Source organism: Equus przewalskii, chromosome 32 (assembly GCF_037783145.1).
Source record: "Equus przewalskii isolate Varuska chromosome 32, EquPr2, whole genome shotgun sequence".
NCBI lineage: Eukaryota > Metazoa > Chordata > Mammalia > Perissodactyla > Equidae > Equus > Equus przewalskii.
The window spans coordinates 14,704,398-14,727,225 of record NC_091862.1 but is presented as its reverse complement, the minus strand read 5'-3'; the positions used below and the strand labels follow the sequence as shown (position 1 = coordinate 14,727,225).

The 22,828-nt window shown below is 37.2% G+C and overlaps 1 protein-coding gene across 2 annotated transcripts in view; it reads right to left on the bottom strand.

The window, feature by feature from the left end:
• The window catches only part of SYNE1 (spectrin repeat containing nuclear envelope protein 1), a 443,793-nt gene that overhangs the window by 337,905 nt on the left and 83,060 nt on the right, over positions 1 to 22,828 (bottom strand). The window contains exons 4-8 of one of the 2 annotated variants that reach the window (XM_070603011.1): positions 15,109 to 15,204; positions 8,678 to 8,761; positions 2,639 to 2,659; positions 2,079 to 2,171; positions 1,221 to 1,399 (exon numbers count right to left, since the gene is read on the bottom strand). In XM_070603011.1, the coding sequence (XP_070459112.1) occupies positions 1,221 to 1,399; positions 2,079 to 2,171; positions 2,639 to 2,659; positions 8,678 to 8,761; positions 15,109 to 15,204 (473 nt within the window). The remainder of the gene's footprint in view (positions 1 to 1,220; positions 1,400 to 2,078; positions 2,172 to 2,638; positions 2,660 to 8,677; positions 8,762 to 15,108; positions 15,205 to 22,828) is intronic. The other variant, XM_070603013.1, reaches the window with a different exon arrangement.

Here is a 22,828-nt window from a genome sequence, read left to right as displayed (position 1 = left end):
GTGTTTCTTCTCCCTGCCAAGTTAAGCTGCAAAAGAGATTAGTAACGCCCATTGTAGATGGCATGCAAACAGCATACCAGCAACACAGGAAGGGCTCTTTATTCCATTTCTACTACAGAGTCTAAAGAGCCCCAAAGCTTTGCTTTCAGAAATATTTTTGAGTGCAACTTGAATCACAAAAATAAACACCAAATTAGAAAACCACCAACACACTGTAAAAGTTAAATACAACTATATAAATTAGTAACACTAATTATATCTTGTCTATGTTTATTTTTTCTCTCTTTATTTTTGCTCTTCAAATACTTTAAAAATAGAACTTCCTATGTTTAGCGCCTCAATATTTTATAAGGATAAGTACTTGTTTACAACTATTTTCCAGAAGCAGAGAATAAGATTCAGATTAGATTTAGGCAATGCAAAACAGAAGAGAAAGTGAATTAATGTTACATGTCACTTAAGAAAATCATACAAAAGCACAACTTCTCTGTGAAGAGATCTTACCACTGACCACAAAATATTGATATGATCGATTAAAAACTCTATTGAAGTTGCTATGGGAAGGTACTTTCTGAGGATAGTCATTTTCTATCTAGCATTATCACATAAACGTACACATATGTAAATTTATTATGCCTAGAAGCAAACAAAGCTAGAAGCAAATTCTCAATCCATAAAGCTGAAATTGACAAAGGAATCTGCATTCCGGATAAAAGATGAGACCAAAGGGAAAAAATAGAAAAAGAAAATTGCTAGAAAGTTTCAGGAAATAAAAACAAATAGAATTATTTCAAAATGTGGACCTTAGTTCACATTGTTATTAAATAGAACTCAATAGTCTCATAAAGAGATAGTCAAATTTAAACCTCTAAATTATTGTGTAAAGATAGCTAATAGGAGCAGAATCTCCAAACAAGGACCCAAATAGAATCAGCCCTCATGCCGTTAATCAAAGTGTAGAAATTAAACAACTTAATTAATCAGGGCCAATCACATGAATGAAAAAGGAATTAGTTTTATTACAGCATCTTCCTGGAGTATTAGTGATGATTTCTGTTTATATTTTAATTCAAGGAAAGAGTGAAACAAGATCTGAAGCAAGGCCATTCATTCAAATGTCTCTTCAGATTTTGCAGTCATTGGCAGGTGCACTCAGTGACAAATTGATAACTCAAATTATCCAAATTTTTTTCAAATGTAAACAAATTCTTGGTACTTACTTGGCTGCTATGTACTGAACCCAGTTTAATAAAGCCTTCTTAGCGTTTCCTTGGATCTTGGTGGCCACCTTCCGTTTACTTGGGGGGCTGGCAGTCTCAGAGCTGACCACGCCGTCTACAGAGGATGTGCTGCTGGCCAAGGACTGGAGCTGCGGCAGGTTGCTGGTCAACTCCTCAATCTGTTTGTGCATTAACAGTCAGCAAAAACCATAAATGAAGGAATAAAATAAGACCTAATGGCTATCCAAACTCATGGAATGCACAACACCAAAAATGAACCCTACTGTAAACTATGGACTCTGAATGACAATGATGTCTGAATATAGGCTTAGTAATTGTAACGAATGTACCACTCTCTTTGGTTATGGGGGTATGGGTATGCATGTATGGGTGCAGGGAGTATACGGGAAATCTCTGCACCTTCTCCTCAATTTTGCTTGTGAACCTAAAACTGCCTAAAAAACCAACCTGATGGCTAGAATAAGTATTCTGGATGGCATGCCAAGTTAATTTTTCCCCATCATGTCCCCTTGGAGCATAGAACTCTCTCTTCCAGAGAACAAAGAAAATTTTCCTGATCTCTTTCTACACCAATATTTCATCTCCATCATGTCCTTCCCACTTTTCAGATTGGGTACCTAACAAGAGTTCCTTGGGGGAATTCCCAGTATAACACCTTTGCAAGGAAGAAGAGGAAATTCTCCTGCTAACGAAAAACAATGTACGTGTGAAGGTCACATTTCTGCCAGCTTGAGAATCAAGCCCAGAGGTATGGCAAATGAGGGCATTATCAAAATGTCCACCCCTACCTCCATCCATGACATTATATCAACTGAAAAGGGAGCTGTGGTACAATACCTGGAAATATAGAATTATGGTCCACATCAATCCGAGAACTATTGAGGGTCGGCCATCAGCTATATCAGTGGAGTTAATGTTGACTAATTTAATCTGTTTAAAAAGAAAAACTGTACTAGTAATGTACTAGAAGATTATAGACCATTTAATTACACAATAATTAGCACTTTATCAGACATCAATAAAATTGGGTCATGCCTGTACAGTGGTACACAAGAATAAGTAGGATGAGCCATAAAAACATACAAGCACATGGTTCAGTGGAAATTTCAGGAGCATTCATTAGGTGCACACAATAAAAAAGAACTATAGTATGAACTCCAAAAACTTGTTTACAGTTGAAAAAATATGACATCATGCAAGGAATTGCCAACAAAACGCCAGACAGAAAAAAAAAGGTTATTCTCTACATTCAGAAGTTCACTCAAACTTAAAAGAAACCGTGGTGAGCAGTTTAAGAAGATGCACTTACTTTGAAGTTTGTTACCAAATAGCATGAAACTTATGTTCTCTTTTACCTATAAAAGTCAGGAGTTAAAAATTCTAAAATTTGTACTAACCGGTGATCCTCTGTACATGGACTGACATGAAAAACAAAGGGAGAAGATGATATACATAGATAATCTCTCAAAATCGGCATCATTTGTTCAAAGGGGATAAAATGTAGGTAGTAAATTTAGAGTGTAATTTGGGGACTACACTTAAGTGACAAACAAAGAAAGCCAAGCTATAGTAAAGCAGAAAGAGACGGTTACGGTTCAGTTTGGGGCACTAACTATAAAGCATTCAGGAAATGTTAATCTGTCTACAATTGTCCCCAATTATTCATTTCAATGCCTTCCTAACTATTGAAAAGTTATTTCCTAAGTCCCAGCAAAATGGATTTGCACGGTAAGCCTCTCTCAGTCAATCTCTACAGATACAATTAACAGCTGCTCATCATCATCCTTTTCACAATCCCTAAGTAGAGAAAAAAAAAATATAATAAAGTACTCCTTAAACTTCTAACTCCAGAATTCTCAGCCAAGATGTCATGAGGTGTGTTGTTAATAATAAAGTTGAGAAGTTCATAAATGGTTTGCTTTAATAAAAAATTATGAGATGTGAAATCATCCCACAAATATTTTACTCTTAAGTAATTAGTTTAAATTTACCAGTTATACATCTGACAGATAGTGTAAGAGCTAGCAAAAAAAAATCATTGTAAATAATTTGAGGTACATCCATGGGATTTTGTCTCACTGGTGATGTTCATTCATCATGTTCAGAGACAGAAAAACAAATTGAGACCCGTTATAGATTGTAAGCTTATGTGTCTACTTCTTTTAAACTTAGCACAGTGTAAGACATAATACATGTTTGGCAAAAATAAAAACATTGAATTTCTTTAAGCTTTTATGATAGAACCTATTGCAATCTTTATAATCATTTTGATTACTCTGTTTAAAAACTTCTTCAGAATTTTCTCCACATCTGTTTTAGTATTCATGAACCATAAATTTATAACATATGCTAATAACCATAAGATTAATGGTGGATTATTTCCCTTGTATATCATTCTCTTTAGAAATGTGGTTAAATATCAGCTGAATTTCCTAACCCAGCTCTAACTCTACGGTGAAGTTAGCATATTCAACTTATTACAGAACCAAGTTTTTTCTTTGCTCGACTTGTGAAGAAAAATATTTTTCATAATTATTTTCTCTCCTAAAAACTGTATGTTCCACCAAGGGTTTATGGAGCACAGCTTTTTTTGTTTGTTTTTTTGACCTCTGCTCCCTTGCAAAATCCTATTAAACTTACAATAAATTCTTAATAACCTCAGAGGGTGGAATGGGCAATAGAGAGACATCCAAAGAGAGTGAAGAATTTCCAGAGGCCAGAAAGAGGAGGAGATCATACAGATGGATAAAACCAGAGCAGAAGGATGTTGGACCAGTGGTTCTCAAAGGCTGATCCTCAGGGCAGCAAAAACACACTACCAGAAAACTTGTTAAGAATGCGGAACCTGGGACCTCCCCTCGGACCGGCTGAACCAGAAAGTAAGGGAGGGCAGCCCAGAGAGGCTGTTCTAACATCACCTCCAGGCGAGTCTGATGCACGTGAATGTTCGCCAACCCTGCATTAGACAACTGTAACCTGGGGGAGTTTGCCCTTGCAAGCCAGTGGCCTGTACGGACTGAACTGTGTGTCCCCAAAATTTACATTTTGAAGTCCTAACTGCCAATGTGACCCACAATTGGAGATAAGGCCTTGAAGGAGGCAATTAAAGTTAAATGAGGTCCTAAGGGTGGGTCCCTAATCCAATAGGACTGGTGTACTTCTAAGAAGAGGAAGAGATACAGAGTTCTGTCTCCCTTCCATACGCACACGGAGGACACAGTGAGGAAGGAGCTGTCTGCCAGCCAGGAAGAGAGGAAGAGCCCAGCCCAGCTGGCACCTCGATCTGGGGCTTCCAGCCTTTAGAACTGTGAGAAAAGAAATTTCTGGTGTTTAAGCCACACAGTTTCTGGCATTCTTTTATGACAGTCATGGCAGGCTAATACAAGGCCCACAGATATTTCACAAAAATATTCGAATTATTTGGGAATAAATTTGGAAAAAATTTCAATTTAAAAATCCAGATTACTCTAACCCACTTCATCTTTTAGCTCACCTTTCTGGATCTCATAGGAATTTACATTTATGTCCCTTCTCTGCACTAAGGCAAGTTTTAGGAAACGTGGTCAGTGGTCGGCTCCCTGTATTATTATTTAGAATGACCCACCTGACACCTTATCAGAGAAAGAAACTTGTGGCAAGTGATGGATCTGTTCATTAGAGTGACATTCACACAATTCTTATCAGATACTAATGTCTGCTTTTTTGAAGAGCCCTGTAAACAAGTGGAAAGATAACACAATGGTACGGTTTTCTCCAGTAAAACTTGGAGTATTTATTAATTCCTTAAATCAAGCTAAATAAGAATCCAAGGGCTAAATAAACTTTCTGTTATCTAAAGAAAAAAATCCAAACGCAGGACAAAGTAAGTACAAAGATCAAAGGCAGATTTTGAAAACAAGATTGAGACATAAATTCTTAACTCGTAAAGGAGAAAACTAAATAGTAAGAGAGAGGGCACCAAAGAGCCCTCAAAAACTTATTCCTCCCCACAGTCAATCATTCTTGAGCCTATGGCATAAAGAAATGCAACAAAGAGTAGCTCCAAACTGTATGTTTCAGGAAGATTTTCTTTTTTAATTAAGAGAGATTAGGGATCTGTGGGGATCGAAGGGAACTGCTTTGCATTTTTTCTGAGATTCAAATGCATTACTTTCTGCCCTTAGTAAATATAATATTTAAAATCAGAATTCTCTACTTTTTTTTTTTTTTATTACTTAGGGTTGTTCTGTGAAAATGGACCTTGTACAAACAAGTCTTCTGTGAAAAGAAGACTCTGGCCCTCGTTACAAACAATGCCTTTCATAGATTGTCATTAAATTTTTCTCCAAAACTTATTAATTAATAAAAGGAATTTTGTTTTTATATTCTAGCTAATGAGTATAGCTCAGTATAAAGTAGGATACTTCTGTTAGATCACTGAAATGGAGGCTGAATGACTTGAAAAACTCTAAATATCCTGTTCAAACTGTTCAACAAGGCTTTATTCAGCTTTTTATGAAAAACTCATGGAGGGAAAGCTGGAAGAAGAGAAACACTCCATTAAGAATGATATTAGAGTGATCTGGAAACAATGTCCAACATTTTATAAGAAGCTGATTATTTTCCTATACCATCTTAATACTTAGAATCTCTCTTTGACGTAAAGTTGGCACAATTGACTGAATTTTACACTGATTCATTGTACTACCAACTAATCAAAATATAAATTATTTAAGGGCCTGAATTTAAGTTGTCTTTAATTTTGTATTTTCCAGAGTTCCCATTTTATAGAAATGCATTTGTGCCATAAATCAATTATTTTAGTCCATATAGATTGAGATGGAAATAAAAGAATCATTCTATTTTTCCAGAAGTACCTGGATATCCATTTATAAAGCTCGTTTTTGTACTGCCAAACACAGACTTCCTGAATTCTCACATGTTCGAAAAGGCTAAATCTAACAGGATTGGTGCAACCATTTTGGAGGAAAACATGGCAATACCTAATAAAACTACACACACACACTTACCTTTTGACCCAGCAATCATACTTCTAGGAATTTACCAAGAAGATGCACTCCCAATAACATGAAAGTACTTATGCACAGTTATTAATGGTATCATTGTTTCTTTTTGAAAAATATTAAAAACAACCTAAATGCTCATTCATAAGAGTGTAGTTGAATAAACTCTGGCATGGCCAGATAATGGAATATTATGCAACTGTAAAAATGAAGGAGGAAAATCTCTATAAACTGATTTGGGTGACTCCAGGATAAACCATTAATTCAAAAAAGCAATGTGTGAGTATATCTATAGTATGCTACTCCTTATGTAAGAAAGAAGGTGGTATATGAAAATACACTTTTTCATTTGTGCAAAAGAAATACAGAAAGAATACATCAGAAACTAGAGAGCTTGGTTAACTAGAGGTGGGAAAGGAAGTGAAGGAAAGGAGAATGAGAATGGAGTAGTAAGGATGAGAAAGGAGTAGAACTTCTCTAATTTTTACTCTTAGAACTGTAGTGGTGTCTCATTTCCCAAAATAAAAAATAATAATTAAAATCAACTAGGATGCATGAATGGGGTTATCCAAAATGGAGAATGGGGAGAACGGGCAATAACAAATGAACCTGACTCTGTTAGAATATGAATAACACAATCACCCTGAAGGGGATGGAAAGAACAGAAGCAACCTAAGTAAATTTGGAAAAGTATTTTGACTAGATATCGTAACGCTAAAGACCAAAAGAACTGTACACACACGTGGTTCTCCAATTAGTACGTCTATTTCTCAGAGGGTTGTGGTGAGCAATTCTGAGACTATTTTATATGTATACGAGAGTTGAAAAAATAAGTGAATATATTGTAGATGAGAACCAGATTTCTCATTGTCAGAGAAAGTAGAAGCAAATAAGCATGGAAGGTAGAGTGAACCTTGAGGTGTTTGGTTGCAGTTAGGAGTGTCAGACTGAACCAGTGGTTTATACATACACGCATAGGAGAAGCTATGTATATACACATGTGCATACATTGCAGTCATATTGCATGTCTATGCTGTATGGACTATATGAAGTGGTTTTACCCCACAGACAACATTGAAAACACACACACACAAGGAAAGAAGAGAGAGAGAGACATAGATACGTGTGTGTACCTGGGTCAGTAAATATACATATTTTCTAACTCTGTCTAGTGAGAGGGCCTAGGGGCAATGAAACTTCAATGGCAATGAGCACACCTAGTACCCAGATCTTGGTTTCTAAGTACCAGTCACTCACATAAGGAACAAAGCCTCCTTAGAGAAGTGATTGATTCCAGTTTTGGGCAGGAAAAATATAAGATAAACCTGGAAAATCTATAGTTCCAGAAAATAAGGAAATGCTTCAAAAGGTTGGGGCCATGTTAAAAAAGTGCAAGAACCGGCCTGAAGGAGTTCTTAATGACCAAAGCTGGAACAATGTGAGCAAGAAAATAATAATAATAGTGTTGGATGATAACTATAGAATAAAATAAATATGCATGACTCCATGCTGAAATGAGTAATTCAATAATTAAATAAATGAGGGGGGAGGGACATCTTTTTCTTACAGAATTATTCCAATTAATACATGTAGAAGGAATGAGGGAAACAAAAAATCATCATTAGCAAACAGCACAGAAGGAATTACTGAAGGCAACAGATGCCAAAAGCAGAGAGCAACAGTTTGAGAAGAAGCAGAATATTAGCATAATCTCAACTGTCTCCCCTAAGTTATTTCTCAATTATAAAGAGAAAAATAGTAATTTTCCCATTAAAAAAAACATGGCAGACAACTTTATCAAGTGATCGAGGTTAACATCACCTGCAATAAGACATATCAGAATCCTGTATCCACTAATACGATGCACTGAGAATAGATCACCTCCTTGGAATTCTCGCCAAAAATGTACAACCTCAATCTGGTCATGAGGAAACATCATTCAAACCCAAATTGAGAGACATTCTGCAAAATAACTGACCAGTAGTTATTGAGGTCATGAAAGACAAGGAAAGACAAAGTCATAGGATGGAAAAGACAAAGAAGCCACAACAATTAAACGCAAGATATGTTATTGGACAGGACCCTGGAACAGAATTAAGACATTGGAGGAAAACTGATGAAGTGTGACTAACATCTTGGCTTTAGTTAATAGTATCATACCAATTTTAACATCCTTATTTTGATAATTGTACTATGCATACATACATGTACTGTGTGTCTAAGTTCTGCACATTGAGAAAGCTGGGTGAAGTGTAGACTGAAATCTCTACCCTTTTTTACCACTTTTCTGTAAATCTAAAATTATTTAACAATAATATTGCATGTCTATGCTGTATGGACTATATGCAGTGGTTTCACCCCACAGACAACATTGAAAATGTCAGTATGCCCACACCTTCTTCTGTAAGTGGTTTGTTTTTGTTTTTCTCTTACCTTCCTTCCTTCAAGGAACTTGAGCGCCGTGCCAATGTTAGCCACAGCATGGATCCGCTTCATTCGGCGTCCTTGTTCGCAAGGCTGTAAAAGGGGGAAAAATAGGAACAAATCAAAATGCACACATTAAAAAAATAGTTGTTGAGGCTGCCCTGGTGGTATAGTGGTTGGGTTCACGCACTCTGCTTTGGTAGCCAGGGTTTCACTGGTTCGGATCCTGGGTGCTGCCCTACACACTTGCTCATCAAGCTGTGCCATGGCGGCATCCTACAAAAAACATGGAGGAAGACTGGCACAGATGTTAACTCAAGGATAATCTTCCTCAAGCAAAAAGAGGAAGATTGGCAAAAGATGTTGGCTCAAGGCCAATCTCCCTCAACACCTGGCCCCCCACCAAAAGAACAGTTGTTCATGAACGGACTTGGAGGGTATTACGCTAAGCAAAATAAGCCAAACAGAGGAAGATAAACACCACATGATTTCACTCATATGTGGAGGATAAACAAACACATAGATAAGGAGAACAGATTAGTAGTTACCAGAGGGGAAGGGGGTGTAGGGAGCACGAAAGGGGTAAAGAAGCACATAAGCGTGGTGACCTATAAAAATTAGGTTTTTTACACAATGTTATAAGCCAATATGACCTCAATAAAATAATTTTAAAAATAGTTACTAAAGGGGCCGGCCCCGTGGCCCGTGGTTAGGTTCACGTGCTTTGCTTTGGTGGCCCAGGGTTTTGACGGTTCAGATCCTGGGAGTGGACATGGCACTGCTCAACAGGCCATGCTGAGGTGGTGTCCCACATGCCACAACTAGAAGGACCCACAACTAAAAATGCACAACTATGTACTGGGGGGCTTTGGGGAGAAAAAAGAAAATCTTAAAAAAAAAGTTATTAAATTTAAATGGATTAAAAATATGCTTGAAGAATATTCAAGAACAACCAACTCTACTCATTTCCATAAAGGTTAGCAGATATATAAAGGAGCATTAGCCCCACCGCACTTGAAGGTGTACCCATTTACTAAGTAAAGATATTCATTCTCAGTTCCTCTGTTAGTGCATTTGCCTCTCACGTTTCCATGAGCCTAAGAGCAGAAATTCACAAAATCCCTGTGTTGTCTATTGAGACTGTCAGTCCTGTAAATTAGGAAATATTTATATGAAAAGTGCTCTTGGTGCATGTGCGGGAACAGGGGATATATGGGAAATCTCTGTGCTTTCTCTCAATTTTGTTGTAAACCTAAAAACTGCTCTAAAAAAATAAATAAAGTCAAAAAAATCTTACACTTGGTGACTCGCCATTTTTTTAGTCATACTAACAAGAAAAGTTACTGACAGAATTAGTGACATTTCTCCATTTGAATGACCAAACTACATGAAGTATATAAGGCAGGCTTTCAAAGTAGGATTGTGAGAATGAAAATGTTATTCACACAATAGCATGTTTTGGTACATAGACACTCTAGCTACAGGTGTTTGAGTCATCAAAATTTATTGTGTGCTTTCTATGTGCCACGCTGTCAATTTTAAGACAAAATTATTTTAATGAAGTTGATATCATTAGCCTCCTTTACATTTAGAGGAACCGAGAGGATAACTGAGGTGAAGCAATTTCTCCGTGGTTGTACCGCCAGTAAACTGGCCTCTTCATGACGCCAGAACTCTTAAGTAACCTTCCATTAAAGCTCAAAACCAAGTATTTTTTCATTTCCAATTAATAGTGTACCAGGTAATAATTTTTATGATATGACTTCAAGAAAATATTTAAATAGAAAATACACTTTTAAAATTTTTAATGTTTATTCTTTACTTAAGAACTGCTGTTACAGATGGTATAGTCTCATCATTGGTCCATGCACGGGCCACTAATTTAGTTATTTAACTCATTATCTTTTGCAATGTAAAAAGCACATACGAACCTGCCAACTAAAGCAAAGCCAGGGCTTGGAAATTAGGTACAAAAGCCGTACCCCTCCCCACCACCACCATTTCTTCCATCCTCCCGCATTCCTACACTTAGGGCAACCATCACACTAAGTCCAGCCCAATGCTTTCCTTTTTAAATAGATTCATTTCATTTATATGCATTCTTAGAAAGAATATTTATTTTAGTTTTCACTTTATATAAAGAGTATCACTGTATTAATCTTTGAGACTTACTTTTCCACATAAAATTATATTTCAAAGATTCACCTGTATTATTGCCTGTCACTATATTTCATTTATTTTGACAACTATGTAATGTGCCACTTATCTACTTTCCTTCTGATGTGAATCTGAGGTATTTCTAGATTATTTCTGTTGTCACCTCTGCTGATCAAGCATTCTTGTACATCTACCTTTGGTACAAGTACAAGTTTCTCTTGGATGTATACCTAAGAGTGGATTGGCTGGGTCAGAGGGAACATGACTTTTGAACTTCCAAAGTAGTGCCAAGCTTTTCCAAAGTGTTTGCACTACTTTCTGCTCTTATCAGCAATACAAGAATAATCCTATAGATACAGATTCTGTCCAAGAGGATCTTAAATATTAAAAAATATTTTAAATATATTAAAATTCTTTCTTTCTATTGAATGTTAGTGACATGGTCTTTCATTGCGGTCTTCAATTCCATTTCCCTGATCAACAATGCTGTGAACATCGCTTCCTTTGTTCTTTGACGTCTGTTTCTTTTGTAAAATGCCTCTCACATCTCTCTGCCCAGGTTTTCCTTTTGGTTGTCTGTACTCATTGTTTTGAAGATGTACCTTATATATTTTTGATAGAATCCTTTCACAACATGTATTGTGAATAACTTTGACTAACTTTTGACTTCCTTTGTCACTTTCGCTAAGGTTTTTTGATTCAAAAATAGTCTTAATTTTAATATAGTCAAATGTAGCAATCTTTGATAGTCAATATTTTTTGTCGTATTATTTTTCCCTATCCTGATGTCTCAGAGATATTTATCTATATTTTCTGCTAAGAGTTTAAAGTGTTTTTGCCATTCGGTCCTTAGCCCACATCCACTTGATTTTTGGATAGGCCATGAGATCGGAATCCAACTTTACCTTTTTCTATTAGGATAAACTTTTTTTCCTGTTGCATTTATTGAACCATCTCTCCTTTCCTCCTCAGATATGACATCCACCTCTGACATATACTAAAGCGCCATTCATGCCTCGGTCTGTTTCTGGACCCTATTGCATTAGTCAATATGCCCATCCGTGTACCAATACCACACTGTCTTACCCGACATGGCTTCAGTGTACGACCTGATATTTAATAGGGCAAATACTTTCTCTCCGCTTTTCTTCTTTGGATGTATCCTGGCTGGGAGAGCAAGGTATAAATATCTATTATACTGTCCTATCTCATATTTGCATCTATTTTTACACAATGTAACCTGCCCTAACTAATACATTGATCCTCCCTACCAGGCTACAAATCTGTGAGGGCACCAACCATATTCATCTTTGTTTTCCTTAGAGAGCAGAAGGTAGTGCCTATCCATAACAGAGCCTCCAGAAATGTTAGCTGAATGGACAATCAGTAGATAATGCCAAACCCACTTGCAGACTTGAGCTCTACTCTAAATATATGATTGGTGACTCACAAAGCCACCTGGTGAAGATGCAGGGGCCTTTGATGCTCCAGATTTCCTGAGAGTGCCCATCATGCACCTTTAAGCGCATTGTTAGGCTTCTCTTGAATGCAAAGTGTTAAGGGATCTTTTAAAATACTGTATAGAAAGTAAACAGCATAAATAAGAAATAAAGTTCTCTGCAGTCCTTAAGCTCTATTCATATCACTTCTATTATTTCTAACGTTTCAATGGCAATTCGTTACTTTCTTAAAAAAATCCTAAGTGTAAAATTAAACTTAGTGTTCCTATGTCAGCGTGCAATTAAAGATATATAATCAGTGATCCATTTAAAGAGGAAATATTCCACAAATAATAATCAAGGAATATAGAGAAATCCAAGAATAATAATTTAAAAAAATAAATTTGCTAAGACTTTAAATAAAATCATAGACAAGAGAGTCACAATAGGTTGTTAAAGGGACTAGGATATTGAGATTCCACGCTTACCCTGAGATGCTGATGGTAAAGGGGACACCATGCCATTTGGCCCCACTTCCCAAATGAACATGGCCAGAGCTAGAGTCCTGGGCTACATGAACAGTGATGTTAAGTATAGTGTTCTTCATAGAGTTCTACCTATGAGACAATTATAGAATCCCTGAACAGCGTTAATGCTCCTGAGGGAAATGTTCTTGCCCACATTCTCCCTTTGAAAGCTCTAGAAGAATGCCTAGGATATTCATTCCTTCAAATGATGCTTTTCATCTTAATGTGGTCCTGAACCATAATGTATACATGCACAAAACTTAAATACTCATTGCCAAAGTTTATTTATAATTTCAGAGTAATTTCTTTTTGTGTAATTCAGAATCTTGAGTGCTTCGGTATAAATAAATAATAAAGGTTAAGTTGGAAACTCTCCTTCAATGTCTCAGTTTTCTTTGTTAAATGAGAATGTTGAGATTCTTTCTGAAATTACTTCTAGCCTCAAGGTCCTATAATTTTATGTGTGAATGAGTAGGGAACTTACACAAATGTAGGATTCTTATGTTAAAATATACACTTTTTCTAGAATCATTTATCTTGGTAGTTAAATGTCCATCACACTTTCTGTGTACTGTTGGCCAAGTACAATGATAGAATTATATTGACATATAGAATGATATACTTCTTAAATATCCATTTGAATTGTAATAAAGGTTCCTTCGACCTTCAAGTAAATAGCTTAATTGAGGAGGATCTATAAAGATGGCCAGTTACGTCAGGCAATCAAGGGAGTATATATTTCAATTCGATGACTCACACATCTTAATGCTAATACAGTTTATTTAGCTCATGCATATGTCTGTATAGTCCAAATTGGCTTTTCATAAGTGTCTTGCTTGATTTCCCCCAAAGCAGAGCCTGAGACAAGGACTTGGATGCCTGTAATTTATTGAGAAAGTGATCCCAGATATCAAGAGTGAGGATGCACGGATAGTGAGACAGGGAAACAGGAAAAGCCAATAAGGGCTGTGCTATGGAGGGTTTCCACTGAGGTGACTGAGGCGAGGCTCAATGATGCTGGGGATCCTATGGGGCACTCACTCTATGAGATATATGTAAGATATGCCTCAGAATTGCCCCTCCTACAAATGCCAGGGTGGAGCATTTATTCACCGACTCCCATCTCCATTGTTTGAAGGTCCTTTGGGACCATTAGCTCTCTCACACATCAAGGATGCTTGTGCAACTTGCGGCTTTGATAAATGCCCTGAGTTTGGAAACCTGGAGACATACTACAGGGCTTGAGATGAGATGCTGATAGAGTTCATGGGTTACGTCCACCACTGCGGTGGCTGAAATCAGAGGTGAGCTGATATGGCACATGGGGCACTGAAAGCATCTGCTACATCAAGAATCAGATTAGATGAGTGATTTACACAAAATTATCAGTCTGTATTTTCCAACAAACAACCCTTTTACAAAAGTTTTTTTGAGGACTCTCAAAATGGGGACTTTCCAAAATTAACTGGAAACTTATGTTCAGGTAAAAACACTTTTTTAAAAACTCAATTATCCAAGTAATAACGATTGTGTAGCTCTTGTCAAGACGCAGTAGACAAAGAAAAAATAAATACTCCCAATTCTGGACCCTGTGTCTAGCGTGTTATAGAACATTTTGAAGATTTTTTCCTGAGTCCTTTTTTCTAATTATAGTAAACATCATTTATAAATAGTTTATGTTTGCAAACTTCTTACTTCTCTACTATTCTGAAATGAAAAAACATAACACAGAAAAAAATAAATATTTTATACTTATATAACGTAGAAAAAGTTATTTTTTAGCTCACTGTCAATGTTGTTTTTCATTCTGCTGGTTCTGTTGCACATACAAAAATGACTCTGGATGTGCTGTTCCTGTTACAAATGACTGATGACAGAGAATGTCTGTAAGCATACGAAAAATGCCACGCTGATTTCAAGCTTGATTTTCAACAAACAACTATATAAATACACGCTTATGGACCAAAAATTCTTTCCAAATGGAAAGCTAACATTTAGAGTGAGGTAGATATTACTGTGCGACTGATCTTCCTTGACAGCACACAAATGGGGTAGTTAACCATGATAGATTACTGATGAAGTTCTTTATGTTTACTTCTAAGGTTGCTACTACTATAAATAATGTTTTAAATCTACTACAGGTGTGCAAGAACAAGAGAGAACCTTTATTTCTTTCTCTCAGAAGTGACTGATAGACTAGTGTTTCCCGTGTATTACAGACCATAATATGGATAGCACACCTTACACTCCCAACTCTACATCCCCTAATTCCTAATAGGAACAATTGGACAAGTCTGGTCACAGGAAGCATCCTTACCAGTTTCTGCCCCGACAGGACTTCCAGAAGAGCAAGCAGCTTAACACCATCTTTCATGTCTTCAAAAAGATCATCTACCACCATTGGGGGTTTCCGCTATAAAATAAAAAATGAATAAATGCAAAAAATGCTTCTCTCTCTGTCATACCTTTACTACCCATTGTGGTGAAATTTGTAAGAGAAATTTCTAAATACCGAAATTCTATTTTAGATATGATTGGCAATTGCCTTTTGATAGCTATGAGGAGAAAAACCAATCCTTTGGAGATAAACTCAACATTCAAAAATCTCAGGAGATTTAATGCTTGGGCTTTCATATACATACCAGTTTCTTTCTAGAAAGGGAGTTTTGACGAGGGTGGGATGGTAAGGGATAAGGGAAGGAAGAGAGGGTACTATCAACACAAAAGATGAGAGAGACATTAAAGCAGGACCTACAAGGGGAACAGGAGGTACCCCAGATAAACTGGACCGACTTCCCAACTTCACCTGAGCGAGCGCAGTACTGGGGCTTAACCAGGTGCCACACTTCCATAGGACACTCTCCAAGGTAACCTCCTTAGCTCAGTGAACTGCTGTGGGAGCACTGTTAGCACAGCCAAGGTGGTAGATGTAAACTCCTGTGGGTTAGCTGGCTATGCTCTATTTCACAGCCTGAAAATCTAGCAACGCTTCTCTCACAGTGTGGCATTGACCCCAAAGGATCATAAGCTCAAGAGTACAGACCGATCATTGTGAAGCCATCACCACTACTGGAGCCCATTTTCAATTCATGGGGGGGTCTTTCATTTTTTTTTATGAAGGCCATTCAAATACTCAATATACTGGGGTTCATCAAACCTTGAATTAAGGTCTATCTTGTCTCAGAAGAAAGTAAAGAAGTGATTATGCCATTGGTGATGGTCAATGGAGGGTATGTGTCCTTGGATTTCTCACACACAAAATTTTTTTTCCATTTACCACCTGAGTTCAAGCTCTATAGTGTTCTAATTCTCACTGAATCATGTTAAAGTCCTAATGCTGAATTCTTGACTTTCAACTGTCTTTCTTTAAAAAAGAAAATAGTTCTAGGTAGAGATATTTAATCACCAAATGTTTTATTGAAATGTGACATTTTTCTCTACCCACTGATACTGGAGCATTTATATTTCTCTTATGACTGCATGCATTACAGTGTCTCAATGGTACAATTCTAATTTTAAATGCATTTTTCTCTCTTTATAAAATGAACAACTGAATTCATTTTGTTCTCATGCTGTGAAATACATACTTGAAAATAACAGAGTTTTCATTTTCAGCCATTGTCTTTTCGATTCCACTATTCACATTACTTATTATTTACATAGGAAAAACATAATAGTGACTTTATATTTTAAGCATATAAATAAAATTATTCAGGAAAAAAGGAGCCATTACAATGAAAACTATTCAGTGTGATAGCAATAAAAATTACTGTATTAGTCACATATAGTCATTAAAAATATAGTCCACTTAGCATTCAAAGTGTCTGTTTGTATCCAAATAATTTAAATACAGTAGAGGAAAAAGTTCAGAAATATGTGATATATTCAGTGAACAAATACAAATGAAGTTTTTCACATATTGTGCTAATCTGAAAAATATATGAAGAAAAATAAACAAAGTAGGGAATTTTCATGAAATAATAAAGATTCCAAGAAATTTGACATTCAAAAAAATGATCAGATTCATCTATCTGTCCATTCTGCCTTTAAATGTATATGGATCTCTGCCATTTTCTCTTGACCCCATTTCTACCTCTAATATTTCTCTTCTTGCATCTCTCCTAGAGCCCCACATGCTTTCTTTCCCCTCCAGAAGCTCCTGTACAATGCTCCTGGAAGTGGCCTTCAGATCAGCAGTGACCACCGAACAATTCAGTAGCCCACTGGCTTCTGCATTGGGCACTAATGGTGCCATCCTTTCCTTGATCTGTTTCCCCCAAACCTCTTTGATCAGCCTGTCTGGTTCACGGGCCTCTCTTCCTTCTCTCTCTCCTTTCTTCCTGTGTTTGGCCATTCACCAAACTCACCCCTCTGTCCTCTGTTCTTTACAAAATTTTGTCTGCATAGACATGACTTTTGAATCGTTCCTTCCAGGTAAGTGTTCTCTCCTAAATATTTCTGAGGACACGGCAAGACCTCAATATATATTGTTGGCTGACTGACTCACTGACCGAATGAATGAATAAATGTAGCTTTCTAAAAAAAATTATCTTTGCAAGCCCTGTGCCCATATTAATGGCTCTTAAAGTCTGGCACATTCATAATAACAAGCAAAGAAAATGTTCTCTGGGTTCCAAGCAATCACAGATTGCAACACACATGGATCTAGAAATATCTTGTTTCTGAATGTCTTGTTCACAGTAGAAACTCATTAAACATTTGTTGAAGAAATGAAAGAAGATTCTAGTTTGTGCTTGGAAAAGAAGAGTAGATGGTTTTTATTTCAAGAACACAGATACCCAGATTACCTTCACTTTCCTCTATTTCCACTTAGCAAATTCTTGGTCAGTTTTCATGACTCAGCTCATCTGTAATCTGTTTCAGTTTTCCAACTAGAATTAATCAGTTCTTCTGTCCCTCTAAGTACATTGTTCAGATTATAATGATCACATCGCATTACAGTCATTTACTTACAAATCTGTATCCCCAGGAACTCAGATCACGGGGTATCTTGAGTACAAGAAAGAAGTTGAATATATCTTTATATACTTAACACCAGGCACAGTGCTCAGCACCAGTTGGCAATAAACATATAGACAGTGATGGAAACACATTCAACAGGGATATTTACAAATACCTTTGGAATCTTAGGGAGATCCTCACAAATAAGATCATAAGGCAAAAATTTCTCTTTTTATAGGAAATATGAGTTGCTTCTGAAAATTTTCCCACCAGTGTCTTCCTACACAAAGTAAAGTGATATAATCTGATAGCTATAGAAATTAAAAGAAATAGAAATTGTAAGAAAATATTTCTTTTCAAAATAAAAATGTTTATGTCAATTTACTGTCTAATATACTGTCTAATATTTTGAACACCTTGAATTATAGAACCTGGCATTATGTCACCAATTCTTTATTTAATACTGCGACCAGTTAAAGAGGGAGAAAATACACCTTTTGCCAACCTTACTGCAAAGAGCTGACAAAAACAAGTACTGGAGAATGATCTTTATATTTCTATAAGAGCTATCCAATTGCACATAATATAAATATTGCGTGAAACCAGCAAGACACCTTAATTTATCAAAAATTACACTAGAATAAAACAGTCCTTGTAATTGTAGGACGAGTTTTGCTATCCCATTTTGCATAAAATATTGTTTATAAATATCAGCTAGAGAGACTTTTTCTCTTGTGACTGCATCACAGTTATCTTTCTGAGCAACGTTTTAATAGAAAACCTTTCGGCTGAAATACCTCTCCTGTCACATATAAAAATACATACAGCACTAATCTGATTACTTTGGTAGAATTCAGGCCATGGTGCTGGAGGCAGAAAGGAAGAGTTAGAAATGAGGGTCATTTATCGGAGCCCGACTTCATGGAAAATAAAGATAATGTGGTTTTGTTTCTATTGCTTGCCAATTTGCAGTTTCAAGCAGTAGATAGAAATCTATCGGGTACTTTTCAAGATCACAATTATCTTTTTTTTATTAAGGTAAAATTATGATAACCTCTTTTTCTTTGTACAGTATTTGGAAAAATTATATTCTCCTTGGCTCTGTCAGTCGCATTTAGTTATTCTGCAGATATTCAGGCTGAATCTGAGGTGGTTCAAAGAAGGGAATTTCCTGCCTGGGTGAGGGGAAATGGAGATGGGGATAGGAAAGAACAAAAGAGAAAGACGTATTTCACTACATGGCTACTCCCTTCCAGAAGCTTTCTTCAAACTAGGTTAAACCGTAAGTTCTGGCTCAAGGAGGATTGCCTGGTCTCTAAAATTGTCTAGAAACCCAAGGAAAACGCACATGCCTCTGGACCTGGCTATCCGCTTGGTGTTAACTCATGAGTGGAACAGACTTCACAGAGGATTTTTCTCTATTTTTTTTCTCCTCTCCCTTTATTTCTGCTACACAGTCCCTTCAATCAGATGCAATGAGATTCATTCCCTCTCTCTTTAGGACTTCAAGGAGGTCAAATGTTTCTCCTTGAACTTTTTGAAATCCGAGGAAGCACAGGTATCTTTGACATAATTTTTACTGACCATTTCCTGTATTTTGGGAAAGTAATCTATTCTCTAACGTGTATGTGTATGTAATTAACTTGTGTCACTTTACTAGTCTAAAAACACCGGTACATATTTAACTCTTATCTACCATCTATTTTCATAGTTACTTTCATGCAAGGATGGCCATGTTTGTTACACCACATGTTAATCTTATGTCCCTAGAAACAATTACGTTACTTAGAGGAAAAGAATTAGGAGAATAACTTTGATGAAAAAAGATATAAGGGGGCCAGCCTTGTGGCCTAGTGGTTAAGTTCGGCATGTTCCTCTTCAGCAGCCAGGGTTTGATTCCCAGGCATGGACCAATACCACTCATCAGTGGCCATGTTGAGGCAGTGACCCACATACAAAATGGAGGAAGACTGGTGGAGATGTTAGCTCAGGGTGAATCTTCACAAAAAGAGGAACATTTGCAACAGATGTTAGCTCAGGGCAAATCATCCTCAGGAAAAAAAAAAATCAGGCATAACTATTTGGCATGAAGTGAAAATTTAAGGAAATCTCACATTTAAAAATTATATATGAAATGAAAAATATTGGTGCATAAAGCAAATATGACAAAATAGTCACTGGCATAAACTATAGAAATGAATTCCAATATTTACTAGGTGTTTCTGTGGCTTAGGTATTTATGCATCCTAACTTAGTAGATGTCTTAATAGGGATGAAGGAGGAAGGAAGGAAGGAGAATAGAAAGGCGAGGAAAGAATGAATAATATATTGTAGAACATCTCAATGGGTCAAGCACTATGCTGAGGGTTTATACATGTTACCTCGTTTAATATTTGTACCCACCACCTATGGGAGGAGCACCCCTTCTTGAAAAGCAAAGAATCCAAATCTCAGAGGGGTTAAACCATTGGAGTAGATCACTCCCCTAGTAAGCGACTAGATTTGAGCCCAGGTTCATTATCCTTGAGCCACCTTGTTAGACAGGAAGCTGAGTATAAAAATACAGGTATTAACATTGATTTTTTCTGAATAATACACAAACTTATAAACATGATTTTTATGTAATATCAATACGAAATGTATTAACTAATCAGCTGAAGTGCCTGCCACTCTACTAGAAGCAAAAAAATTTATTAATAGAAAGTCACTTTTAAATATGGATGGAGGGGCCAGCTCCATGGCCGAGTGGTTAAGTTCGCGCACTCTGCTGTGGTGGCCCAGGGTTCGGATCCTGGGTGTGGACATGGCACTGCTCATCAGGCCACGTTGAGGCGGCGTCCCACATCCCACAACTAGAAGGACCTGCAGCAGAGATATACAACTATGTATGGGGTTGGGGGGCGGGGGTGTTGGGGAGATAAAGCAGAAAAAAAAAAAAGATTGGCAACAGTTGTTAGCCCAGGTGCCAATCTTTAAATAAATAAATAAATAAATAAATATGGATGGATATAAGGAAATCTAAAAAGTAATAGAAGCATCATGTGTGTAAATACATATTGGCATAGACGCAGTCAGCCCAATTCACACCATGTCCCCGGTGGTGATGTTTGTGCCTACCCCCATCCTTTGTTACGTGAGAAACCTGAGCTGGATCCATCACATTCTCTGCCTGGAGCTAGAGGATGGCTTGAGCTAAGTTGTCACATGGCAGTGACCTAAGGACAAGAGTCATCAGGTCCTGATGCTGAGTCCCCAACAGCCACTCTGCCTCTGTCTTTCTTAAGACTGGGTGAATCAGTGTGTCAGGATTCCCCAAGACCATCCTTAGATCTATGACTCACTAGAAGGACCCATAGGACTCAGAAAAGCTCCTATACTCACTTCATGATTTCTTACAGTGAAAGGATACAATTAAAATCAGCAAAGGGGAAAGGTGCATGGAGCAAAATCCAGGAGATAGCAGGCTCAAGTTTCCCAAGGTGAGTGACTTGTTCCCTTCCAGAGGAACCGCACAGGGACATGCTTAATTCTCCCAGTAATAGTGTGTGATGATGCACACAAAATGTTGCCAAGCAGGGAAGCACACTTGAGCCTCAGTGTCTGGGTTTTTATTTGGAGTTTACCATGGCGGCATGCACCACTTGCATAACTGATCTCAGCTCCTCAGACTCCAGCCCTTTCCCATCTCTGCTCACCCAGAAAAAACAAATGTTCACCACCAAACACATTGTTAAGATAAACCGATCTTATTAAAGTGGTACAGCGCGGCCCAAGGCCTCAGGCAAACAAAACACTCCTACCAGGGAGATTATTCCAAGTGCCCAGAAGTTCTGTCCCAGGAGCCAGGCAAGGGCCATTCTTTGAGACAGGTCTACATTCAGAATGCACAGGGTTTGAACACAGAGCTGCTGAGTTAACCCTTTCCTGCCCAGTCAGCATTTCCTTCCATACTCTGAGGCACTCAGTATCTTTTTAATAGATATCACCTCTTGGTTAAATCATCTAAAATCAATTTCAATCACTTGCAACAAAATAAAGCACAAGTGACATGTGTGTTATTTTGTGATCACTGTGTAAACACTGTTCTGAGTGTAACAATTTGTATTTCAGTGCCCTCCCACTCCCACTCCATGATGAGATTCACATGAGCAGCTAAAAATAAATTCGTTCTTTATTGATGAAAGTGTGCATTTTCTTGGGAGCCTACTTGTATTTGATGTGAGAAGATGTTTCATAACCTTTTTTTTTTTTTATGAGGAAGATTGGCCCTGAGCTAACATCTGTTGCCAATCTTCCTCTTTTTTTTTTTCTCCCCAAAGCCCCAGTACATGGTTGCATAGCCCAGTTGTAAGTCATTCTGGTTCCTCTGTGTGGGATGCTGCCATAGCATTGCTTGATGAGCGGTGTGTAGCTCCGAGGCTAGGATCTGGAACAGTGAACCCCAGGCCGCCAAAGTGGAGTGTGTGAAGTTAACCACTCGGCCGTAGAGCCGGCCCCTTTCATAACATTTTGACCAATTGATATCGGTAAATGAAGAAGGTGGAAACAGCTAAGTGTCACTGATAAATAATTAAAAACATACACACACATTTAAAAAATTAAACAAATAAATAAAATAAATGACTAGAGCCATTTTACAAGTGTGTGCCTGTATATCCAAGATTATAAAAATGCTAATGGGCTAAAAATATTTTTAGCATTTTTAACTTTGCTATAGGGAATAGCAAAATAGGGAATATAATAGGGAAATCATATACACATCAATTAAGGTAAAAGCTTTGGGTGTTAAATTGCAATCAGTGATGTGGAAGAGAACAAACCTACCTTGAAACATTACTAGCATATCATCACTTTATTAACAGGTATCTACACATTTGCTAGAATCTTAGAGTTCCTTAGTGACGAATATCACACAGCTATCAAAGAGGTTTACAGCATGAAGGGTTTAGTCTTTACCGAACGAAAGGGCGAAAATCACTTGTCCCCACATCAAGACCAATCCAGGTTCTTCATTTACCATGATTACTTTTGGTCTCAAAACAACTGGGCAGTGTTTTACTAAATGCTTTTTCCTC